General features: G+C 38.7%; 5 protein-coding genes across 5 annotated transcripts; 4 read left to right on the forward strand and 1 right to left on the reverse strand.

The window, feature by feature from the left end:
* LOC103707658 (agamous-like MADS-box protein AGL29) lies at positions 1 to 801 on the forward strand. The gene has a single exon (XM_008792226.2). The coding sequence runs from the start codon at positions 1 to 3 to the stop codon at positions 799 to 801; it is 801 nt and encodes a 266-aa protein (XP_008790448.2).
* A 1,525-nt stretch (positions 802 to 2,326) lies between these two features.
* On the forward strand, positions 2,327 to 2,950 carry LOC120111204 (agamous-like MADS-box protein AGL29). Its single transcript, XM_039127764.1, has one exon. The coding sequence runs from the start codon at positions 2,327 to 2,329 to the stop codon at positions 2,948 to 2,950; it is 624 nt and encodes a 207-aa protein (XP_038983692.1).
* Positions 2,951 to 7,286: 4,336 nt separating this feature from the next.
* LOC103707660 (agamous-like MADS-box protein AGL29) lies at positions 7,287 to 7,907 on the forward strand. The gene has a single exon (XM_008792228.1). The coding sequence runs from the start codon at positions 7,287 to 7,289 to the stop codon at positions 7,905 to 7,907; it is 621 nt and encodes a 206-aa protein (XP_008790450.1).
* Positions 7,908 to 13,103: 5,196 nt separating this feature from the next.
* Positions 13,104 to 16,240, forward strand: LOC120111133 (myb-like protein X). Its single transcript, XM_039127645.1, has 2 exons — positions 13,104 to 13,373; positions 14,278 to 16,240. The coding sequence occupies exon 2, from the start codon at positions 14,381 to 14,383 to the stop codon at positions 15,896 to 15,898; it is 1,518 nt and encodes a 505-aa protein (XP_038983573.1). The 5' UTR covers positions 13,104 to 13,373; positions 14,278 to 14,380; the 3' UTR covers positions 15,899 to 16,240.
* A 1,249-nt stretch (positions 16,241 to 17,489) lies between these two features.
* LOC103707633 (cytochrome c oxidase subunit 6a, mitochondrial-like) lies at positions 17,490 to 22,274 on the reverse strand (the record flags this gene model as incomplete). Its single annotated transcript, XM_008792201.4, has 4 exons — positions 17,490 to 17,823; positions 21,647 to 21,689; positions 21,810 to 21,916; positions 22,052 to 22,274. Coding segments are annotated over 4 exons (414 nt in total), but the record flags the coding sequence as incomplete, so codon positions are not given.
* Positions 22,275 to 22,645: the final 371 nt, after the last annotated feature.

Consider the following 22,645-nt stretch of genomic DNA (forward strand, 5'->3'; position numbering starts at 1 on the left):
ATGTCCTTGAATCGTCCCCCTTCGCCTCTTCCTATAGATCCCAAGCTTTCTCTGCTTTTCGTGTGCATCATGCCCGGGAGAACCGGCCATGGCCGGCGAAAGATTGAGATTAAGAGGATCGAAGAAGAGCAAACTCGGCAAGTGACTTTCTCGAAACGTCGAAGTGGCTTGTTCAAGAAGGCTAGCGAGATTGGCACCCTCTGCGGTGCTCAGGTTGGGATCCTGGTGTACTCACCAGGAGGAAGGCCCTACTCGTTCGGCCACCCAGGGTTCATGGAGGTCTCTGATCGATTCCTCCCGTGCGTCCCCACGCCGACCCGTCCCGCCCCTCCTCCGGCCAACGTGCTCGCTCCCCAGCTGAGCAAGCACTACTTGGACATCGTAAAAGGACTGGAGGCCGCGCAGGCCAAGGGTGCGGTGCTTAAGGAGAGATTTGGCGTGGTTCCGGAGCTGAAGGCGAGGGCCTACGAGTCTGATCCTGAAGGCCTCCGCTTGGACGAGCTTCAAGACGCGGTCAAGCGATTGGAGTCGCTTCAGCTGCGGGTGTATTCGAGGGTTTCTACGATCCTGAATCATGAAGCTTCTGCGTCGAGGGCTGCTTTGGCTGTCCAGCCGTTGAATATGATCAACCCTTATGCGACCAATGAACCCCACGCTCATCCAGGTGGTGGGTTCATGGGGAACAACGGCCTTGCTCCCGGTGGGTTCATGGGGAGCAATGGCTTCATGGGGAACGATGGCCATGCTCCTGCTGGGTTCATGGGGAACGATGGTCATGCTCCTGCTGGGTTCATTGAGTGAGGTTCTCACAAAAAATATTTGATAGTAATAATAGTAGTACCACCAATAATAATATATAATATAAAACTAATATCACAATATCACAATAAGAGAAGTGGCTCTCGTTGGGGCATTTGCCTTTTGTATCTTCTTGTTGTCGCAGAGGTCTCATCGTCTCCTTCAAAAATCTGTACTTCTGGCTCTTTATATATATATATATATATATTCAGTGCTGTTCTTTGACATGCACTTGAAAGATGATCTGTACCCCAAAAAAAAAAAAAAAATCAGCAGCTGAATAAAAGCTTATTGGTGGTATAATCCTGTTTGATTATCTTGTTATTCTTTTATTTTGTTATGTCTAGTATTGATGCGACAAAGCTGTGATTGGGTTATTGATTTGGAAGATGGACCATCAAAATATCAAGTGCTACTTCTACACAGCACAAACAGTCACCCCTTTCTCTTGATGCCCTTTCTTTTGATAAAAAGGGCATATAGAACTAATATATTCATTTGAAACTTGATTTGAGCAGTGCTAACCATATATTTAGAATGGTATCGAACATAGCTACAATCGATCCTAATAGATCATGAATTCATCAACGTGAATTTAGATGAGCTATGTATGCATGCAGTTAACGCTTAGTAGTTGGAATCTTTTATTTAGGATAACATAGTTGTTTCAAAATTTTTCACGAAATCCCAAATCAATATTCATTTTCAGAGTATTTCCTTATTAAAAGTGTTTCTAAGATATTCATTTTTCCATGCTTTCTCTTATCCGCTGCAAATTCTGGCAATTAATCTTGAAATACCTCACTTTTAATATTGGAATTCCAGAATGAATACTGAAATCTGCGATCCCCAGGCATCCCGGCAATATCCTTTTTTCTAATACCTGTGGTTGTACCTATACTAGGATGGTATAATTCGTCTACTTCAAAAAAAAAAAGAAAAAAGCTTTATCTTAGTTGCTTTTAAAAAAAAAGTAATGCATTCACGAAATTTTATAAATAAATAGAATAATAGTAGCGTCTGGATTTTTTTGTGCCATTATATATTATAAAATAATTCACATGAGAGCAATTATACTGTACATTACAAATGTTACTCGATCAGTGCGACCTTTTCTTTTGCCCCTTTTTGGATTGACACTACACAGGCTGCCATCTCTTTTCCTGGGCACCGCATAAATTATTAGCACAAATAGAAAAAGGAAATCTCCTCATGTAAAATAATTCTGAATATTGAATGTTGCAACTGTTGATTTAAAGACCTTCTACTACTAAAGATTGCAATGCGATGAAAAAATAGTAAGTTTGTAATAGTGTTCATGAAACGTGCATTGGATCACCATTAGATCACACAATGGCGGCCCCACCGATATTTACAGTTTGGATCTTTGGCTACCAATTTTGCGGCCACGTAGAGTAACCCATCAGGATTAAGCTCGACGTGCAATCAAATCATTAAATGCATGCGATCTATCTTTTTTTCCAATAAATTCTTCCGCCTCCATCCCATCTTTCCTTGCGGACGTATCATGGCGGAGAGGAAGTTCAGGGGGCGCCAGAAGATCGAGATCAAGAAGATAGAGAAGAAGGCTGCTCGAGATGTGGCATTCTCGAAGCGCAGAGCTGGGATGTTCAGCAAGGCGAGCGAGCTCGCGACCCTCTGCGGGGTGGACGTCGGGGTGGTGGCGTTCTCTCCTGCCGGCCGGCCGTACACGTTCGGATATCCGGATGCCAACGTGGTGTTCGACCGCTTTCTCGGGATAGTCCGAGCGGGAGGAGGCTCCGGCGGCCCCGCGGGCACGACGGCGAGCCATCAGGCCGACATACTCCGCCAGCTGAGCCAGCGCTGCTCGCAGATGATGGACCTTCTGAGTGCGGGAAGAGAGAAGAGAGCCGTCCTGGAAGAGCGGCTCAACAGTGAGAGCGAAGATCCGGAGGACCGGGCGTGGCCGGAGGACCTCGAGGGGCTTGGGCTCGAGCGGCTTGCCAGGATGGTTAGGGGCTTCGAGGAGCAGAGGGCGAAAGCTCGCTTGAGGGTGCTTCAGATCCAGGAGCAAGGGGGGTCATCTGCGGGGCCTTCAGCCATGGCTGTCATTCCGATGCGCGCCGCTGGTTTTGGTGCGCCCGGGGGCTCTGGCCCGTGGATCAACTGATTAACCGATGGTGCTTTCATCAGCGACTCCAATAAGTGATGTGGTTGTATAAACCATACCACCCATGCATTCAAAATCTTTGAACTCCAAATAAGATCTGTCGGAATATCTGCATGCAATGATTTAATTATGTTAATGGGCGTTCTATTTGAAATTAATCTTTTAGCTTTTTTAGTCGAGGATAATAGATCTTGGCATGTCAAAGCTGGCCCACAGGTTGAAATTCCTAGGCTTTGTTATCAAAAAGAATTTTTTAAAAAAAATATCGTGTACGATGTGCATTATTTATCGAATAGAGCATTTGATGAATTCCATCATCATGCTACACTTGTCTACAATATGTTCAAATACGAATATTCATTTTGTTTACTTTTTTTGATATTCTCATATTTACCTTAATTAATGTGAATTGGAAGGTGGTAGATAAATGATCCAATCGAGAAAAAAAAATAGAAAAATGAACAAAAAATTAATGAAAATAGGATTTAAATCTTCTTTTCTTCTATTGATTAATAATAAATTGAGATATATATAATCTCTATTTATAAAAGTGAGGTCTGTTTTTGCACAACTCGGGTTGGATTTCTTTTCTAGCTCAAACAAAATTCATTTTTTCCAAAATAAACATGACCAAAGGAAATAATCACAAAAAACTAAAATCTTATAACAAGTAGTGCATCGGTTCAAAAGAAATTATGCTTTGATTGACCCGTTTTGGGATATAAATGATGGATTTTGACGTTGATTGTTTGGTACATTGCACCCTTAATTTACAAGATGGTGCCATGTTATAGATCTCATAAAATTATCCCCTTTTTTTTAAAAAAAAATATAATCTCAATTGGGTCTCATAAAACCAAGTTATGACATCCAGAAGTTTGGCATATGAATTGGCTTTCTAATATATGATCTCACTCTTGGATCCTATCCAGCCTAGAGCTGATCAAATGATAGGCAAAGCCAGGCTCGGCTCGGGCCCTATAGTAGTTATAGGCTTGATGTTTATGCCCAAGCCAGGTCTGGACATCGGGCCTCTATTTTTTGTCCAGGCTTAGCTCAATCACGAAAGGTCAATACCAAGCCCACCCAATATACTCGATAATGATAATATTCATTACCCCATAGTATAAGATTTTATTATCATAATATTTAATATAATTGATATTAAAGCCTTTTTTTGCCCAGGCCCATCCCAGAGCCTATCTTTAGTGTTCAAGCCCACCAAATTTCGAGCTGGGTTGAACGGGCCTGACGATCCATAATTAATTCTAGTTCAGCTCTACCATGGTAGCCGAAGTGCTCGACATCAAGCGTGTTGATCCTTTTGGATCAATAAGTTATATGTGTATTAAAAAATTTTTAAAAAGAGTGTTGTGTAATGAGATTCACTAAAGATTGGCTTAAAGAAGTTTATATTATTATTTTTTTATTGAAAACAAATATATATTATTGAACGTGCAGTTGGGCACCAAAGGATGACTGAATTTTATATTTTAATTTATAGTATTCATTATAGGGTGGTGGAATAGAGGGTTAGTCTTGGTGTAATGATAAGACTGCTTTAGTGTGATCTAAATGTTTTGGGTTCAAAATCCGGAAATAGCCTTTCTATATACAAGGGTAAGGCTACATACATCTAACCTTTTCTAGAATCAACATGCAATATATTATTATTCAGATGATATCCCTACACATTTATTTTCTAGCATGTGCATCTATACTCGAGGGAAAGGGAGGGAAGGAGAGAGGGAGAGATTGGTGCAATGTATGGTGGTAAACAGAATTAACCAAAAAAATTGCTCCATCGATTAGGAATGTCTATGCACCTGTTGTCTTGATCTAAATGAAAGAAAAGGAACAAAATATTATACAGATGAATGGTTTAACTATGGTGAATTGCGTTGATCACCTCTTGAATCTTGCTACTTTAGATAGCTAATTGAGCAAAGTAGGATAGTTGGACCATATTTTATGCTTGATAGAGAATTTTGAGAGTTTTTCTTTTAGAATAACACACAATAATATTTTTTTAGGGCTGAAAATAGATCGCATACGGATCCGATATTGGTATATCCAAATTTGTATCCATATTTTTCAACTAATATAAAAATGGATATAGATATTAAATGAATATCAAAATTAATATTCATATTTGTTCTAAATAGATATGGCTATGAATTGGATATTACACATATCAATATTTATTATAAATAGATACAGACACAAAATATATATAAACATATCCATACTTTTTTTTATCAAAATACGAATATAAATTAGATATTTTTTCGAATGTTAATCAAATTTGAGCAAACTTTAATTACGAAAACTAGCAATAAAGATACGATCATAAAGAAAAAATTCAATTAAAAAATATATTTTTAATAACTATTCATTAATAATAAAAACTAATAATTTCATAAAGGATATACCACTCAAGATTATAATTCGTCACCGTAGTAGACGGGATCTGTGGCACTTGTAAGGTATTTCACAGCTATCGATAGATGAAAACTATGAAGTGGACGGGACCTTTAGGACCCTAGTTGTTTGAAGACGATGAAGAGAAAAGATGGATGAAATAAACGAACAAAAATTTTGAGCCTTTCAGGCATGCAGGGTGATTCAAAAAATTTTATTCGAATTATGTATTCCGCATTCAAAAATCTTTCGGACACGGATCTGATCAGAGCAAAAAATAGTATCTGAATCCGATATGAATTGGATACAGAAATGGATATGGTCGGATATAATCGGACCCGCATTCGGCCCTATTTTTTTATAAGTAAAATCTACTTTTTGAGAAGAAGTCGTGACTATTTCATTAAGTGAAATGATTATAAAGAGGTGAAAGAGCACATTTGAAGCAAAATCTTGCATCTCCAAACTCATATCTACTAAAAACTGGATATTAGGGGTTCACACAGGAGTGGAACTTATGGTAGAGGCTCTTTAAGAAAGTATATATATATTTTACAATTTGTGATAGGCTAGCAACTTTGTGTCTCTAATTCTTATAAACTCCCTAAGATGTTGATTTTGGACATATAGATTGCTATTTCTTTCCTCGTTTTTGAGTAAAAACGTGACAACTCCATCATATTTTATTTCAGAAAAGTGAAAAAAATGATTGGCCACTCTAGCAAAAAGCTAAAATTTGAATGTTCACAATATCTTTAGAAATTGTTTCACAAGATGGGCTTTGCAAATCTCACAAATGGCTTAAAAAAATTTTATGTTATAAGTGTAGATGGACATAATGCTTTCAAATATGTCGAATAAATATGCATTATAATATTCATATATAGTTGGGAAACTAAGGCTGTGTTTGAGTGCTGGTTAAATGATAGATGGAAGGTTGCCAATTTAACTAACCAAATACTATATGGCAACCAAGAAAGATTAAGTTCAACTGAGATAGATATCACAAATCATGGATCAATTTGTACCAATAGCATGTCATTGTTCTACTCAACTGATGCAGCATTTTTGCACTCTTTTCTTTTTTGGTTAAAAACGGTATATCATATATCTCTAACGTGAGTACATTCAACCAAGTCAAAAGTAAGTAAAAGATACAGGAGAGGGGGTAAAACTGTCGATGACGTCCAAATAAAATTTCTAAAGTGCCGAGCTACAAATGAGGCGACCCAGTCAGCTGTTCTGTTCGCCTTCCAAAACACATATGCTGCCTGGACAGAGGTAAACTCCTGAACCAGCCTGCGAATCTCACAAATCAGTGGGTGGTCACCTTCAAACCTATCATCTTCCCGAATCCAGTCAATCACCGTAGAAGAGTTCCCTTCGAGGCACACTCTGTCGACACCTAGCACGCGCCTCACATAGCATTTTTGCTCTTTATTAGATTGATCCCCAGTTTGACACCATATAAAGAATATGTACTAGGAGCCACACCAGTCGAGCCATGCTTCTACATGGTTTGCTATTTTTAAGAAAAAGTAAGGGAAAAAAAAAGATAGTTATAATTCTCATTAATTCCGTCATTTCAACTTTCATTACAGTGTTTTAATACAATTGCAAACTTGGCAAGGTTTCTTGATGTTTATCAACTCATACATTGAATTTCAACTAACAATAGCGACCGCTATTTCATCACTACCCACATCCAATTTACATGCTTCATCAACCCGCGAGATTTTTCTGCTCGATACCGCTCGCGAATGGAAACTAATCAAGACCGTGTCGCGCAAATCACTTTGCATGCACCAACCAAGAACATTTAATTCTAATATTCCTCTCCTCCTCGCCATTTTTGATATAAATGGAATCCCTATGTCCATCTCCTAAACCCATCCCTCCCCCTTCCCTCTTGTCAATGGCCACCAAGCCCAGGAAGACCAGGGGCCGTCAAAAGGTCGAGCTCAAGAGGATAGAGAATGAGGATGCTCGCTACGTAACCTTCTCCAAGAGAAAGCTGAGTCTCTTCAAGAAAGCTGCCGAGCTTGCCACCTTGTGCGGCGCCGAGATAGCGCTTGTTGTGTTCTCCCCGGCAGGCCGGCCCTACTCCCTCGGCCTCCCCACCATCGACGAGGTGTTCCGCCGAGTCCTCTCGAGTGGACCTGCCCAAGTGGGCTCCGGGATGGCCGGCCACAGCGTGGTGAACCCCTCCGCCGAGCAGTGCTCCGAGGTAGCCAAACACTTGGAACAAGAGAGGAGCAGGAAGGCCGTTCTCGCAAAGAGGCTGCAGATGGCGGCGCCACCCAGGTGGGAAGGTGGGCTCGATGGACTCGGGTGGGACGAGCTCCTGGCACAGGTTAAAGAGGTGCAGGAGCTTAAGTCCAAGGTTGATTCCAGGGTCGGCGAGGTCCTTCTCCAAGGGTCTTCATCGTCGACGAATCCGATCGCCACGGTTGATGCTTGGCCCGTCGGAGGATCTGCGGCTCATCCTCAGTATCGTCCTGGGGGTTTCGTGAGGTTCGACCACGGGGGCTGGTGACGAGCTTGGGCATGGGTTTCGATAAAGCAATGATTTGTAACCAAACTGGCCCTTTCTGGAACTTCATGAGTTGTGTCGTTTGATTGAGGATTTTTAATAAAAGAAACGCATTGAAGTTTTTGTGCTGTGATGATGCTGATCATATTTTTGTTTGATTGCGTTTGCTGATCATGATTTGAAGGTTTGACGTTGTTAAAAAGGAGAGTTTATGTCATATGAAAAATTCCATGGGTTCGGTGCTTGAAGGCTGCCCGGCCTCTTTGTTTTTTTTTTTTTTTTTTGCTAAAGCGGGCATTTCATACATCACGAGTACGAATATACTCTAAAGAGTCAGAATACAAAATGCCCCGAAATGCTCCGCGCATCTCTCTCTCTCCAACCCATAGGGTGCCTCCTGAGTGGCTCGCTACGTATGCAGCCATCCAGTCGGCCGCCTCATTGGCCTCACGATATACATGCATGGCCTGTAGTGTAACCCTCTCTCTCATCATCATCCAAATGTCGCGAAGCAAGGGATGAACACATCCATGAGTACCCGGGCTCCTACGGATCCAGCTAATCACCGTGCTCGGCCTCTTTGTTCAGGCCAGGGAAATATTGACGAAGGATGATGTCCTCGCTACTCTTTAGCGACTGATTCAACTGCTATAGGATGATTTTGATATTGTGTTTTTAGCTGTTTGTAAAGACCTCGGAGTGTTTGAAAGTTTTTCTTTTCTTCTGCTATCATGTCAATCTATCTAGTAATGTCACCGAGCCTAACCTTGGTACCAAGAAAAGTTGCTTCCTTGCTAGCATCATGCCATGGCGTAGCAGGGGATTGGTGTAATTTAGAGGAATGGCACAAAACATTGGTTCTTTGTGGTTCAAAGCATCAATCCAATTATGGCATGTGGCTCTAGAATTTTATTTTGGTATTCAAATTGCATTGCAAAGCAATTTCATGATAGATCTATGAACGAGGGATGTTGCTCTCTCTCTCTCTCTTTGTTTTTACCGGGCACATAACCACGTTTTAATGCGTGGAGATTTGTAGAAGGATGAGCTCTCTAGACAAGAGCGGCTCAATGCATTTGGGGGCTTTAGGCAAACTTAAAGGCCCCAAAATTAATGCATTTGGAGGCCTCAATGCATAAATAATAAACAAAAGATAATAAATTTTTTTAGGTAAGAAATGCGTCCTAATATAAATGCATTTGGAGGCCTCAATACATTTATAGCTATAAAGATATGTAGCATTTGAGGCCGCCAAATGCATTGGAGGCCTCAATGCATTTGGACGCATTTGGAAGCCTTAATGCATTTGGACGCTCACCTTGGAACTCACTATAAAAAATGCATTTGGGGGCTGAGGTCTAAGGATTGTGCCTCAGTTGCCTAAGGATTGTGCCGACCTTGTCTCTAGATCTTAGAAAGCCTTCGTAACAATCTTGTGAATCCTATAGTTTACAATCTTAAGTATAATTGCATCTGATATGCCAAATTAATCCCATCAATAAATTACGGATAATAATAAATTCAACAATGTTAAATGCATTAGTCCAATTACAACACGTCGCTCTACAATTCTAATTTGATAGTATTTTCATAATGGATCTATCGACGAGGGATCTTTTCCTTGCTTTTTTTTTTGGCGCATAAATGAACATGCTTTAACACGTGGAGGCTTATAATAGGATGGGCATGTGATATTCTCTAAATCTTAGAAAGCCTTATAACAATCTTGCACATTATATAGTTTACAATCTTAAGTAAAATTGCATCTAAAGTTCGATATGCCAAATAAATCCTATTAATAAATCATAGATAACAATAAATTCAGCAATGTTAAATGCATTAGTCCAAGTACGACACATGGCTCTAGAATTCTAATTCGATAGTATTTTCATAATAGATCTATCAATGAGGGATCTTTTTCTTGCTTTTTTTTGGCGCAGAACATGCTTTAACACGTGAAGGCTTATAATAGGATGGGCATGTGATATTCTCTAAATCTTAGAAAGCCTTTATAACAATCTTGTACATTCTATAGTTTACAATCTTAAGTAAAATTGCATCTACAGTTCGATATACCAAAATAGTCCTATTAATAAATCATGGATTTCAATAAATTCAGCAATGTTAAATGCATTAATCCAATTATGACAAATGGCTCTAGAATTCTAATATGATAGATTGCACTGTAAAGCATTTTCATAATAGATCTATCAATAAGGGATGTTTTTCTCCCTATTTTTGGCACACACATGAACGTGCTTTAACATGTGGACGCTTATAATTGGCTGAGCATATTATGTTCTCTCAATCTTAGAAAGCGTTTATAATAATCTTGCAAATTCTGTAGTTTACAGTCACAAGTAAAATTGCATCTAAAGTTCGATATGCCAAATTAATTCTATTAATAAATCATGGAAAATAATAAATTCAACAATGTTAAATGCATTAGTCCAATTACAACACATGGCTCTAGAATTCTAATGTGATAGTAAGATTGCAATACAAGGCATTTTCATAAGAGAGCTATCAATGAGGGATGTTTTTCTCGTTGTCTTTGGCACACACATGAACATGCTTTAACACGTGGAGGCTTATAACAGGATGAGCATCTTATCTTCTCTAGATGTTAGAAAGCCCTCATAACAATCTTGGGAATCATATAGTTTACAATCTTAAATATAATTGCATCTAAAGTTCAATATGCCAAATTAATCTCATTAATAAATCATAGATAATAATAAATTCAACAATGTTAAATGCGTTAGTCTAATTACAACACGTGGCCCTAGAATTCTAATTTGATAGTAAGATTGCACTACAGAGCATTTTCATAATAGATCTTTTCTCTTTGTTTTTGGCAAGCACACGAGCATGCTTTAACATGTGGAGGCTTATAACAGGATGAGCACATTATGTCCTCTAGATCTCAGAAAACCTTCATAACTCTTGCAATTCCTATAGTTTAAAGTCTTAAGTATAAATGCAACTAAATTAGTTCAATGTGCCAAATTAATCTCATTAGTGAATCATGGATACTAATAAGTTCAACAATGATAAAAGCATGCATGGCCATAGATTTCTATTTTTGTATTAAGATTACACTGCAAAGCATATTCATAATCATTTGGTCAATGAGGGATCTGTTTCTCTTTTTTTTGGTGCACTCGTGAACACACTTTCATACATGGTGGCTTAAATAGGACGAGCATGTTATATTATCTAAATCTCTTAGAAAGCCTTCATAACAATCTTGCAAATCCTAAAAGTTTAAATTCTTAAGTACAATTGCATCTAAATTTCAAAATACTAAATTAATCTCTTTAATGAATCATGGATGATAATAAGTTCAACAATATTAAAAAATTTTATACGAAAATTAGAGCTTCCTTTTTTTTTTGGGTTAAAAAAATTAGTGCTAATTTTTTTAACCCACTTCCAGCATATTTTCCACAAAAAAAAAAAAAATTGTTATCCTTAGAGGAGCCCTGCATATCCATATCCAAGGGAGATCCAAGTGAAGAGAATTAGAAGATGGTTGGTCAGCAGATAACAACCTAGAGGCCTCCTTTATTTGTATCAGTTTGATTGCAGCCCTCCCCATGAATGCCTGATATATACTTATAATTCTCAAACTTATTGCAAGCTAAGACCACCTTTGCTGTAATCTGAAAGCACGACCTTCCATGAAATTAAATGAAGTCTTCTTTGATCAGGAATGAAACCTCGAAGTAGTTTTGTTCCAAAGTATCAATAATCTTTAGAGGTATAGAGCAACTAGCCATGAGGTAGACATAAGCACAGACCTTGTCAAAGTAATGCTTCTTAGTGAAAGAGAGTGCCTTCCACTTCCACCCATCAATATTGTTATAAAAATTCTAGTTATCAGAGAACTCCAATCACTGCAGGATAGCCTAGCGGTGCACCACAGACCTTGTCAAAGTAATGTTTCTTAGTGAAAGTGAGTGCCTTCCACTTTCACCCATCAATATTGTTATGCATTCTAGTTGTCAGATAACTCCAAGCTTGCAGAAATCCTCACATACTTCATTTAAGCCTTAACATTCTCATTGGGCTAAAAGTTCAAATCCATTCAAATTTAACCATAAACACTACGATTGACCCATAGTGAACCCGTGGGGGCAGCGTCCCCTAGCCTACATAGACTATGGACAAGATCTGCTCTGATACAATTTGTAATAATTTAGAATCTTATCCAAAAAGATTAGCTAGAAAGTATTATTTAGGTTTTTTTAGACTTGTATTAGCTAGTACCCAAGGTCTTTCCGATGAATAATCAATATGAAACTAAATATACGCTTGCATGGATTCTTGCATCTGGCTTCACCGGAGCATCCTGAAAAGTGGCGACAGATATTTGCTTGAGCCGCTGAACATTACATTTTGTTGCTTCCACGAGAGAGTCATCTACAAAGGAACAAGTGGGACACTCACGGACCAGCCAGTTGGCCGAAAAGCTTCAAGAGCGCTGCTATCAACAGCATTTGTAAAAGTTCCGGAGAACATGTAAATCGGATAAGAATGGTGGAATGGGGCATACCTGTTGAGGTCCCATGTTTGATTTGAACCAACCAGAGGGAGAACCGTTAGCTAGGACAGACAAATCTTGCACGGCTACCTTCAACCCATTAGATGATTCCGCTCCAAGAACCATAGTGACTGATCAGGACTTCATGCAAGTAGTTCCGCGGTCAGCTTCAATAGCCATCAGTTCTTTAGACTCTGAAGCATTCTCATCTCTGGAGCCAAGTAAATATTATCTTTAATATTCCTGCCACCAACAAAAGCACCTTGAGTTTTAGATATCAAGTAAGGCATAATTGCCTTATGCCTATTCACCAACCCCAAAGTAACAGCCAAGTAAGCTGCGTTGCAGAAGCTTATGGATCTTAATCTTTGGGTTCAATGAGGTCAATCATCATTCCAGAGGTGAACGGGGGTTTTCTGATGAGTAGCTGATGCATCCAATTGCGATCTGCACACTATTGCACCTTGTTTGTGGGAGACTCCAATGGTACATTGGGGTGCAGGCTGGGCACCACATGACCAAAGAAATGACAAACCTTTGAATTGAGAGTACTTGTGACCAAACTGCTAAAGCTAAGGCAGGCAAAAGATTTGACTCATAAATTTGGCCATGTCCATCATCTACAAGTCTCTCTCTCTCTCTCTCTCTCTCTCTCTCTCTCTCTCTCCTCATTGGATGAGATCAGATCTGATCTTAGGAAATTGGGTAAAGATACACTTTTACCAGTAATGCGGTGCTTTTACTAGTTACCCCAAAAAGCCAAAAAGATGCACTTTTACTGATCTGATCCTTGAACTAATGCAACTCCCCAACCTTTGACGGAAGAAACCCTTAACAAAAACTCTCTTCCGTCTACTCCTTCCTCTCCGTTCCTCCACAATCGGCGAATCCTAAGAGAAAGGAGCCTGCTTTCCTTCTTCCAGGTATGCGATGATTCCAAAGATGGGACCTTTTAGATTGCTGTTATGGTTGGTCACTTTGTTTTCGGGGGTGAACTGAACCGGTATTTTGACTCGTGTAAGCAGTTACTCTCGATTCTGTTGATGTTTTGTGGTATGTTGAGTTGATTTCTTTTTGTTTTTCTGGAAATTATTTGGTTTACGATGTAAAAGATTCCGGATTTTGATTTGTTTTTGGTGCCCTTGTGGCTCTGATTCATTTGAATTTTGGGGGAGGAGAGAGAGAGAGGGATTCCTTTCTTCATTTTGATCTTTCCTCTCTTTTTTTTTAATTTTAAAGGGGGAGAATAACTGATGTTCTCACATTGCATTTGGGGGATATGGTGTTCTTGCTTTATGGCATGCTTTTATTAGACTTCATATAAACTGATGCATATCATTAGGTTTTTTATGTGTTATCATGTATGGAAAAATGTCTAAGTTATTAATTTTTTTTATTTTTTCTTTTTTTTTTGAGTGGGCTTTTTTATTTATTTATTTTGGGGGGATTGAGGTGGTAGATTGGTTGTACATGATTAATTTTTTCTGTGTTAATGGGGAGTTAGTTTGTTTTGGGGGTGAGGGTGTGCTTTTGAGCCACGATTAAAATTTTCCTGTGTTGATGGGGAGTTGGTTTGCTTCATGTATGGATAAATGCCTAGAAGTTGATTTTTCTGTTCTTCTTTCTTCCTGGGGGTTGCTTTTGAGCTGTGACTTGCATGCTCCTACTTGTTTTGTGCCCTAAAAAGAAAAAGAAAATTCACTAAAAAAGACGACACTGTGTGCTTTTTATTTCCACCTGTCATTGCTCCCCCTACTCTTCATCAACTTCATATGTGGTAATTTGATGCTGTTTGTCTTTCATTTTCTTTCTGAAAATCCTGTACAGGCACTGTTGTAACCTGTTTGGGTAAAGGTTGGTTGGATTATCTTAAGGTTGATAGATTCCAAAATTGTGAGGGACAGATTGCTTGTTCTTAGAAGAAGATACCATGTTGAGACAGGTCCCCAGTCGGAACCAGAGAACCAAAGGGTTGAGGGTGAAACATGTTCTTCAGATATCTTTGTTGCTTGCTATCTCTGTCTGGTTGCTTTACCAAATTATGCACTCTCATGACAAGAAGAGTACATATGTGGAGAGGAACTCGAAGAGTTCACTGAAGCTAGATGAGAGCCAGACCAAGATTTTCAAATTTGGCAGGAAGGACCTTCCTCGCACTGTGGAGACAGATTCAGTAACTGTGTCTAGAATCAAGGAAAAAGAGAATAAAGAAGTTGGGGATGTAGAACAAGAAAACAAGCATGAAGAAACTGAGGATGGAGGAGGAGGAGGTGGGAATGACGAGATCGACGAACAAGATCAAGAGAAAGTGGAGGAGGAAGCTAATCATGGAAAAGAAATTGATGATGAAGAAGACAAGAATGAAGATAAGAATGGTCAAGTTGAGGAATTGGACTTGTTGAGAGACCGAGAACACGAAGAGGTATCTCATGAGGCTCGCGTGAACAGCTTTAAAGGTGATGATGCATCCAACACTGTAGTTCATTATACCCAAGTGAAAGAACAGGAAGAAAGATCCCGTGAGGCACAGGAAATGAGTTTCAAAGGTGATGATGCATCCAGTGCTGTAGGTCATGATGCACAAGTGACAGAACATGAAGTGGGATCTTATGAGAAGAGAGAAAAAAGCTTTCAAGATGATGATGCATCGAGTGCTGTAGAACACGATATCCAAGTGACAGAATCCAAATCTGAAAATGGAGGTTCCGGGGGTGTGGATGAGAAGCAATTAGGAAAAATGGAAAGGAAAGAAATAGAGAATGAAACTACCAATGGAACAATAGGTGGTTTCAAAGGTAATGATTCAAGTGCCGCTGGATCGGATATTTCCAACACTCGTGTTTCAATTGTCATCCATGAAGATAGTGAGACCACACCAAATAATTACCTAACCAGAAATGGAAATGCTGTTGAGAAAAGAGAATCAGATGTTGGAGCTTATCGTAAATTGGAGGATGGGTCTTCCTCCAATTCAACAACAGCAGGGAAGTCTAACAACCACACAGAACAGCAGGCTGATTTACCTACGGTGAATGCGATTGGCGATCAAACTGAACCGCACATGAACTCAAGGAAAAATGAAATGGAACTACAGACAACTTCTTCGACTATGTTTAGCCACAAAAGGGAACCACAGATGAATTCAACAAGTGCTTCTGACCAATCAGAATCTGAGATCAAAATGATGGTGATTGAGACAGTAACTAGTGGTGTACCTCAGCAGAATGAATCTGCCGCTTTGGAATCAGTTCAAGATCAACATGCTACAGTCGAGATGGTTACTCCTAGTGAAAATAAGTCCAACTTAGAGAATATCGTGATGGAGCAAACTGAGAGTTCCAATACAACTGCGAGACCGGAGGAGTCAGGAGGGAGCTCTACCGCATCTTCAGCCAAAAATGAGAATGGAGAAACAGTTTCTACTGAATCAGGCAATTCTTCTCATTAAGTGGCTGCACATACAGATCAGTCCACCTTACAGAACATCAAGACAAAAGCAGAGAGTGGCGGGGAGGAAGCTGCAGAATGATAATCTGTTTGGAAACATGGGATCAATTCCTAACTCTGAAGTAGGCGGCAGGGCCTAGTAATAGTCATATGTTCTCTTCATTTGCTTCAATGAATGATCAAGGCAATTTGTTTTGTGTTTTACTCGAATAACTTTGCCTAACACCGTTATGAGTTCCAGTCCTAATATTTTTGGAGGGATATAGAAACAGCATCTATCTTTCATGCCTGTTCGTTTCTTCTAAACATATCTGTGATTTGATCATACGGTCTTTTACGGAAACCAATGCTTGCATGGAGTATGCTGCCTTGTTTGTGCCATCAGTTATCTCTCACAAGTCATAACCTGCAGGTTGTAACATATCCAGTATATTTTACCTTGTTCATAGTTATGATTACTTGTTAGCTGTTGAGTTGTTTTAACATCGGATTGGAGAGTCATCTTAATAATTTTCATTTTCCCATTTCTTTGCTGTGCTTGACGTATGGTGGACAGGTGAAAAGTTTCCAAGCAATTTGTTTGGGGTACCCTTTGCATTTGCAGGATAATATCATGTACTTAACGCAGGTGGCCGAATTGGATACTCTGCCTTCTCTGGAGTGCTTGTGGTAGAATAACTATTATTCTGCTTTGATTGGTGGATCGTTTGTGGTAGGTGGACATGGAAGCATTTTATTGTGCAAAGGGTGTTTCAACATTGCAAGCATTTTGTTGGTACTGAGTTTGGTAGAAGAATAAGTTTTGAAGGGATATTCCCGCTACTGTAGAAGGGATAGGCTATACTCCTTAGGGTAAATCCATTTTGATATTTGTTTGGAGGGATTGGTGGAGGATATAAGTGAATGCATCAGTTTTTGTGATGGTTTGGATTTAATGATAAGAACAAAATTGTCCACTCACTTTTTGGTGTGTTTAGAGGGTAAATAAGGACAAAATCATATTTAGAGAGAATAAATTTTCTCCATTCCGTAGGACAATTCTATTCCACCAATTTGGCGGAATAGAATTGTCCAAATAATTCCACATTTTGAACTTTAGTTAGTGTGCTGCGCGGCTGTTTTGAGGTGTTTGGCAGGATAACTCTCTGTTTAGGGTGATATCGCCCTGACTCATCTCCTATATGCTAAATGCGTTGTTAAAACTATCTATTCAGGGTGATATTGGTCTAACTTATCTCCTATACCAAATGCGTCGTTAAAACTAGATTTCTAAGGCTTGTAAATGGCTTTACGGGTTCCAGTAGGATCCAGATACTCACAAAGCTAGTTGCATGAATTATTATGAATTAAAGAGAGGCCTTGGAATTGCACAAGGGATCTTTTGCTAGGTTAAACCTCATAAACCTCAGAAACAAGGAAGAGGAGAACCAATGCAGTGTGATTGGTAAGGCAATACTTTGCAACAGCCAAGAGAGGCGAAAAAAGATAACATCACTGTTAGAAATGGTAAGAAACAGGGAAGAAGAATCCTTGTGCCATCCTTCTCTCAAAAAACAGAAACACCGTGCCATTAGCCTAACATGTCATGGGAAGGAAAAATGAAAACACAGATATCATATCTTTATTAGCATGACTTAAATCTCCCTTTCCAAAGGAAGTTGAATAGGTTCGTCAGCCAAAAAGAGATCAACGCCATACAGCTTGACAGAGAGAGATAAATTTACTTGCAAAAAGAAGGTTCGACAATATTATTATATATATATATGTATATATTTTTTTCAAATCAAATGTAATGGCAAAGTAGCTTTGAACAGCCGCTCCAAGTTTGCAAGCTCTCAACTTGAGAATGTTCCAAGCGAAAATCAGGAATAATGGGAATGCTGCCCTAATGCTCAGCATGCTTCCTCTCAAAGAGACCATCAGGACCTGAAAGCCATAAACCAAGTGACAAGTATTTAAAGTAATAGTTTCGGTAAAAAATGGCAGCCAAGAAAATTGTAAGGAAACCAAAAAAGATTAACTCAGATGGACAAGTTTCAACTCTAGTTTCTTCACAAAGCTATAGCACTTGAGAGAGAATTAATAAACAAACAGAAGCATCAAATTCAACTTTCTACAACTCTATCGATAGCGAAACAACATCAAACTGCTACAACAAAAATAGAAAACATGAACATCAGGGAACTAAGTTTCCTGCACAGTATAGTATAAAAAAAATAAAAATCAAAAACCAGTGAGAAAGATGAAAAAACCCATTCTACATCCAAAAGGATTTGTGCATTTGACTAATAGCTGATGCAATTATTTTTTTTAAGCTGGGAAACAGTGTTTCTTTCTATTCAAATGAACAAGAAGACCATGGTTGATGGCGGTCAAAGATCATGTCCGGACACGGCAATGGGCTGCAGGAACATGGTTTTCTCTCAAACTTAGTTTTAGTTGTCAATTTTTTGCATTTGTTACTCTAGTTAGTTTTAGCTTTTATAGGTTATTTTGAATCAAGGACTAGATCAAAAGATCTCATTTTTTATTTGATGCATGGGTATAATTTTGTAGCAGTACTGCTCAAAGTACTCGTCAGCTACAATAATCATGAACAGAAACCATAGCTTATGGGGTTAGTTTTGGGATCATAAAATTTGCCAAGGTTTACAAATAGGCATCCTAGGATTTAATATAATTGAGTTGGATGGTTGAGCAATGAAGAATGATGTTTTGAATAATGTCTTCCTATTATCTTGTAGTGTGATTCCGCAACATGAGTGTGAGACCTTCAAATGTTAGTGTGAGGCATAGATTTCTTTTAGTGGTGCAAGCCCACTAGGTGTTGTCTACTTCTGTCACCTTTTCTATTTTGTTTTTTCTAGCACTAGCCCATCTTTCTTCCAAACATTCTTGATCAAAAATATTGGTCTCCATAGTTCACAGAAGCTTTATTTCCCACAGGTCATTTGTGTCATACAAATATCAGATTTTTCTGATAAAAAATTCCAGCAATACACCCTTAAAAGCCATATAGCCCCCCAAATCCTAAACCCTATGTTAGACAACTTTAACCCATCACCTATCTGCTTCAAGAACATTGTCTTTCTAGTACAATTTTAGTGACACTTCACATCTAAACCTACTCCTCCAGCAATACATTATAATAGCCTTATTGGTTCCTTTCCATAGACTGTCCCACACCAAAGGTCATGTTATAATATAGTATATCTGAAACAACTCACAAACAGCCTACTATCGAGCCAAGGATACAGCTTGAAGGTGTTTAAACTATCTCATGCACATAAATAAGAGCATCAAGTGGTAACATGAATATAGCTGTCAGGTGCATCATTTCCAAGTCCTAGATACAAAAATATATTGTAATTATAGTATGTTTATTTGGTAATGTATTTATTATCAAGTATGCATCACTGTAGGCAAGTTATATTCAAGATAAAGTTATATGCATCAAGTACGCATTACTATAGGCGAGTTGTATTCAAGATGAACAGTCATTTTTGAGATCAAAGCAGATTTTACATCAATTCAAATAAAACCCCCAAAAGCAAGCTACATATGTATTTCTAGCCATATAATGTGAATTGTTCAAAATTTAAAAGAGGTGGGAGCACACCAAGATCAGCATAATCATTGAGATAACAAGTCATCACTCCATTATGTCATGCACAGACCTTTGGAGTTTGGACAATTGCATAAGGAACATCCTTTGTTGTTAAATTACTATGTCTCAGCAATTGAATGGTGCTTTTTTTGGCATGAACTTTAAATGACAAAACTAGACTACTTTGCAACATCCAGACTGGAAACAGAGAGATACACATCAGTCACATTTCATACAAGGTGATTAGGAAATACATGACTGAACAAGAAAACAATGGCATGCTCTCTGCACCACGGTGATATAGAAAACCGCATATGTACATGAGAAATTATAGACCAAAACTTCCAAGCTAATTAGAAGATCTGAAACTAATTTTAAGTTTGCAAAAGAAAACCAGTAAGTAGAGAAACAGCGATCAGATTCTACATACATTAAACAAAGCCAACGCGATGTAAAAATAGCATAGAAGTATAACATTAGAAATGTCTGGAAGGATGGTGACTACCAAATAATCCTAGGGGGCAGGAAAACGAAGAAAAGATAAAATAGTCCCCTAAATTATTTTTTTTATTTGAGTCACACCCGTAACAACAGAATCCATAATAATTAGAACCATACCAAACCCGAGTTTGTAATGTGCAATAGAGTTTAAGGGGAAGATATAAGGCAAGGAAAATGAGCGAAGACCTATTGGTGTCTAGATATGTCCCAGTACGTGAAGAGATTGTGTGGCCTTAAACAATCTTGATCCACCCAAATTGTGGTGGAGTTCAGCTACAGTTTGGGACTCCTCTAATTGCTTGTCCAAATGATGCTAACAATCTGGACTGCTACGAATAAATGAAGAAGCCAAAACAAGGCATTGCCTAGATTTCTCAACGGTCCTTAGCCTCCTAAGAGTTATCTTCCTGGAACAAGTCATTTTTCTGAATAAATCTCCCATAAAATCACCCAACCATGTAACACTACAGTCCCACTGAGTCATTAGAACGTGCTAATGCGAAGCAACATGACCGCTAGAGAAATTGTCGCCTCACACGAAGTCAGCCTATCAGGATAAATTGTCAACTGACCAATCTAAATTACAAAAATACCATGGAGCCTGATCCACTTCAGTGGCAAGATTATTAAGAATTCCTTCTAATTTATATGGATATGAGTAGGATCAAGTCAGGTCCTCAGAATCCACATAATGGAAATCTAAAATCAGAATGCCATGAATGATCAGGTTGATATCTAATTCAAGCATACAAAAAATAAACATTATTCTGATTACAACACTTGTCCTTTATTTTTTTTAAAAAAAATAAAGCTTGATAAATACTAAATAGATTTGGGTTCCACAATGTAGTAAAAGAAAAGCCAAAATACATGCAGAAAGGCAGAAGAAATGCCAAAAATAGACATCTGATGCGCTAAACAGTCATAATAATTACCATCAAAAGAAGAAAAATAATATCAAGGAAAGAAACCTAGACTCTTTCACTAATTCTGACTCTCAAAAGGACAAATAAAAAGGAATGATTAAGAAAATACGTGTTCCATCCAAAGATGCACCCCTCAAAAGTTCAAGCATGGGAAGATAAATTGCATGTTAAATAAGCAAACCTTGTCATAGATCTGGTTGTTGTGGTTAATTTGGAAAAACACAAGATTCTAGTGATAGAAAAATATGAAGAAACACTGGGCATAACTCAGAACCACTGTTTGCAATTCAATGAAGCTCTCTCAAACTTTAACTATAGCATATAATAGGTGCATGCCTCTTACTAGAGATAATCAAATTTCGTATTCAATTTTACGATGGCCTCATGGTTGACTCAAACAATTGGCAAAATGGATTTATAAGCAACAATTCAGAAAACATCAACTGCGTAATAAATCAACATGATACAAAAGGATCAGTTAAACATCAACAACATATCAAAAGAAACATTTCCAACATTTAAAAGACGTACTATGCTGGCCCCAAATCCTTCCTTCGGTTTTCACATATAATGATAGATGACACAATATCAAGAATCGAACTTTTTCACATATGATGATGGATGACACAATATCAAAAATCGAACAGAAAACACAAGTCATCATAACAATTATTCAGAAAAGGAAAAACAAGAAAAGAAAGATAACAAAGCATACCCCAAGGGAACTCCTTGTTACGGACGTGCAAATATTGATAAGCCTGCGAAATAACATATTTTTTTTATGATCTAATATCAGTGAATGCTTAATTTCAACAGCATAATTACTAAAAACATGATCAAAAAATGAATTATCTTTTTTTCAGAAAATAAAACAGCACCGGGGGTTCGGGATGGTGGGGGTGATCCTGGGAGAGGTTATAGATCGAGAGCACAGTACAGGTGACGATCCCCGCATACGTTATCTTCTCCCATTTCGCCGTCTCATCTGCCAAGATCGAATCGGATCAAAAGAAGTTCTCATTCCAAGAGACTCAAACCATAACCCTAATCCAAAGAGATCGAACAAATGGAATCTATTCCGAATGGAAAGAAAACGGAAAAAGGGATACAAAGCACATACGAGCGTCGTCGTGGAGGGGGGAGGAGGAGAAGCTCCTCTTGCCGGCGGCGGGTTTACTCCGCAACGCTCCGCCGCGCAGAAGCACTCGCAGGCCATACCGCGCCGCCGCCATCACGATCGTCGTTTGCCTTCGTCTCGCCCTCTCCCGTGGGGCTTCTTTTCTATCAGTTCTGGCCTGCCGGCACGTGAGAACAAATAATGAACGGCTATGATGGCGTGACGGTGATTAATGGCTGTGGTTTTAACCTTAATAGTGGTTGTCTAAATTTCCTTGTTAATCAACTATCTTTATTTGTAGAGGTTATCAGTCAACACTAGTTGACAATTCACAGCCCTGGACTTTGAAATATTTTTATGCCCAATGATCTGTCTCTCTCTCTCCCCCCTGTTAAAGGAAAATAAAAATCTCTCTCGAAATGCAATTCTAGATCTTCTAGACCTAGACAAATCTAGTAAGTCGTTGACATGATATGTGAGGAAGATGGTCAGTTTTGTTCTAGTATCACTATAGAAAAGATTATCTTATAGTTCAGGATTGCACACCATTAGTTACCACAGGAAGCATGTCAAGATTGGTGATATAAGTTGATGTCA

This window comes from Phoenix dactylifera, chromosome 6, assembly GCF_009389715.1.
Source record: "Phoenix dactylifera cultivar Barhee BC4 chromosome 6, palm_55x_up_171113_PBpolish2nd_filt_p, whole genome shotgun sequence".
NCBI lineage: Eukaryota > Viridiplantae > Streptophyta > Magnoliopsida > Arecales > Arecaceae > Phoenix > Phoenix dactylifera.

Excerpts from the sequence above, each read along its gene's own strand:
- LOC120111133 (XM_039127645.1), top strand. The coding sequence starts at position 14,381 with ATGTTGAGACAGGTCCCCAGTCGGAACCAGAGAACCAAAGGGTTGAGG.
- LOC103707660 (XM_008792228.1), top strand. The coding sequence starts at position 7,287 with ATGGCCACCAAGCCCAGGAAGACCAGGGGCCGTCAAAAGGTCGAGCTC.
- LOC120111204 (XM_039127764.1), top strand. The coding sequence starts at position 2,327 with ATGGCGGAGAGGAAGTTCAGGGGGCGCCAGAAGATCGAGATCAAGAAG.
- LOC103707658 (XM_008792226.2), top strand. The coding sequence starts at position 1 with ATGTCCTTGAATCGTCCCCCTTCGCCTCTTCCTATAGATCCCAAGCTT.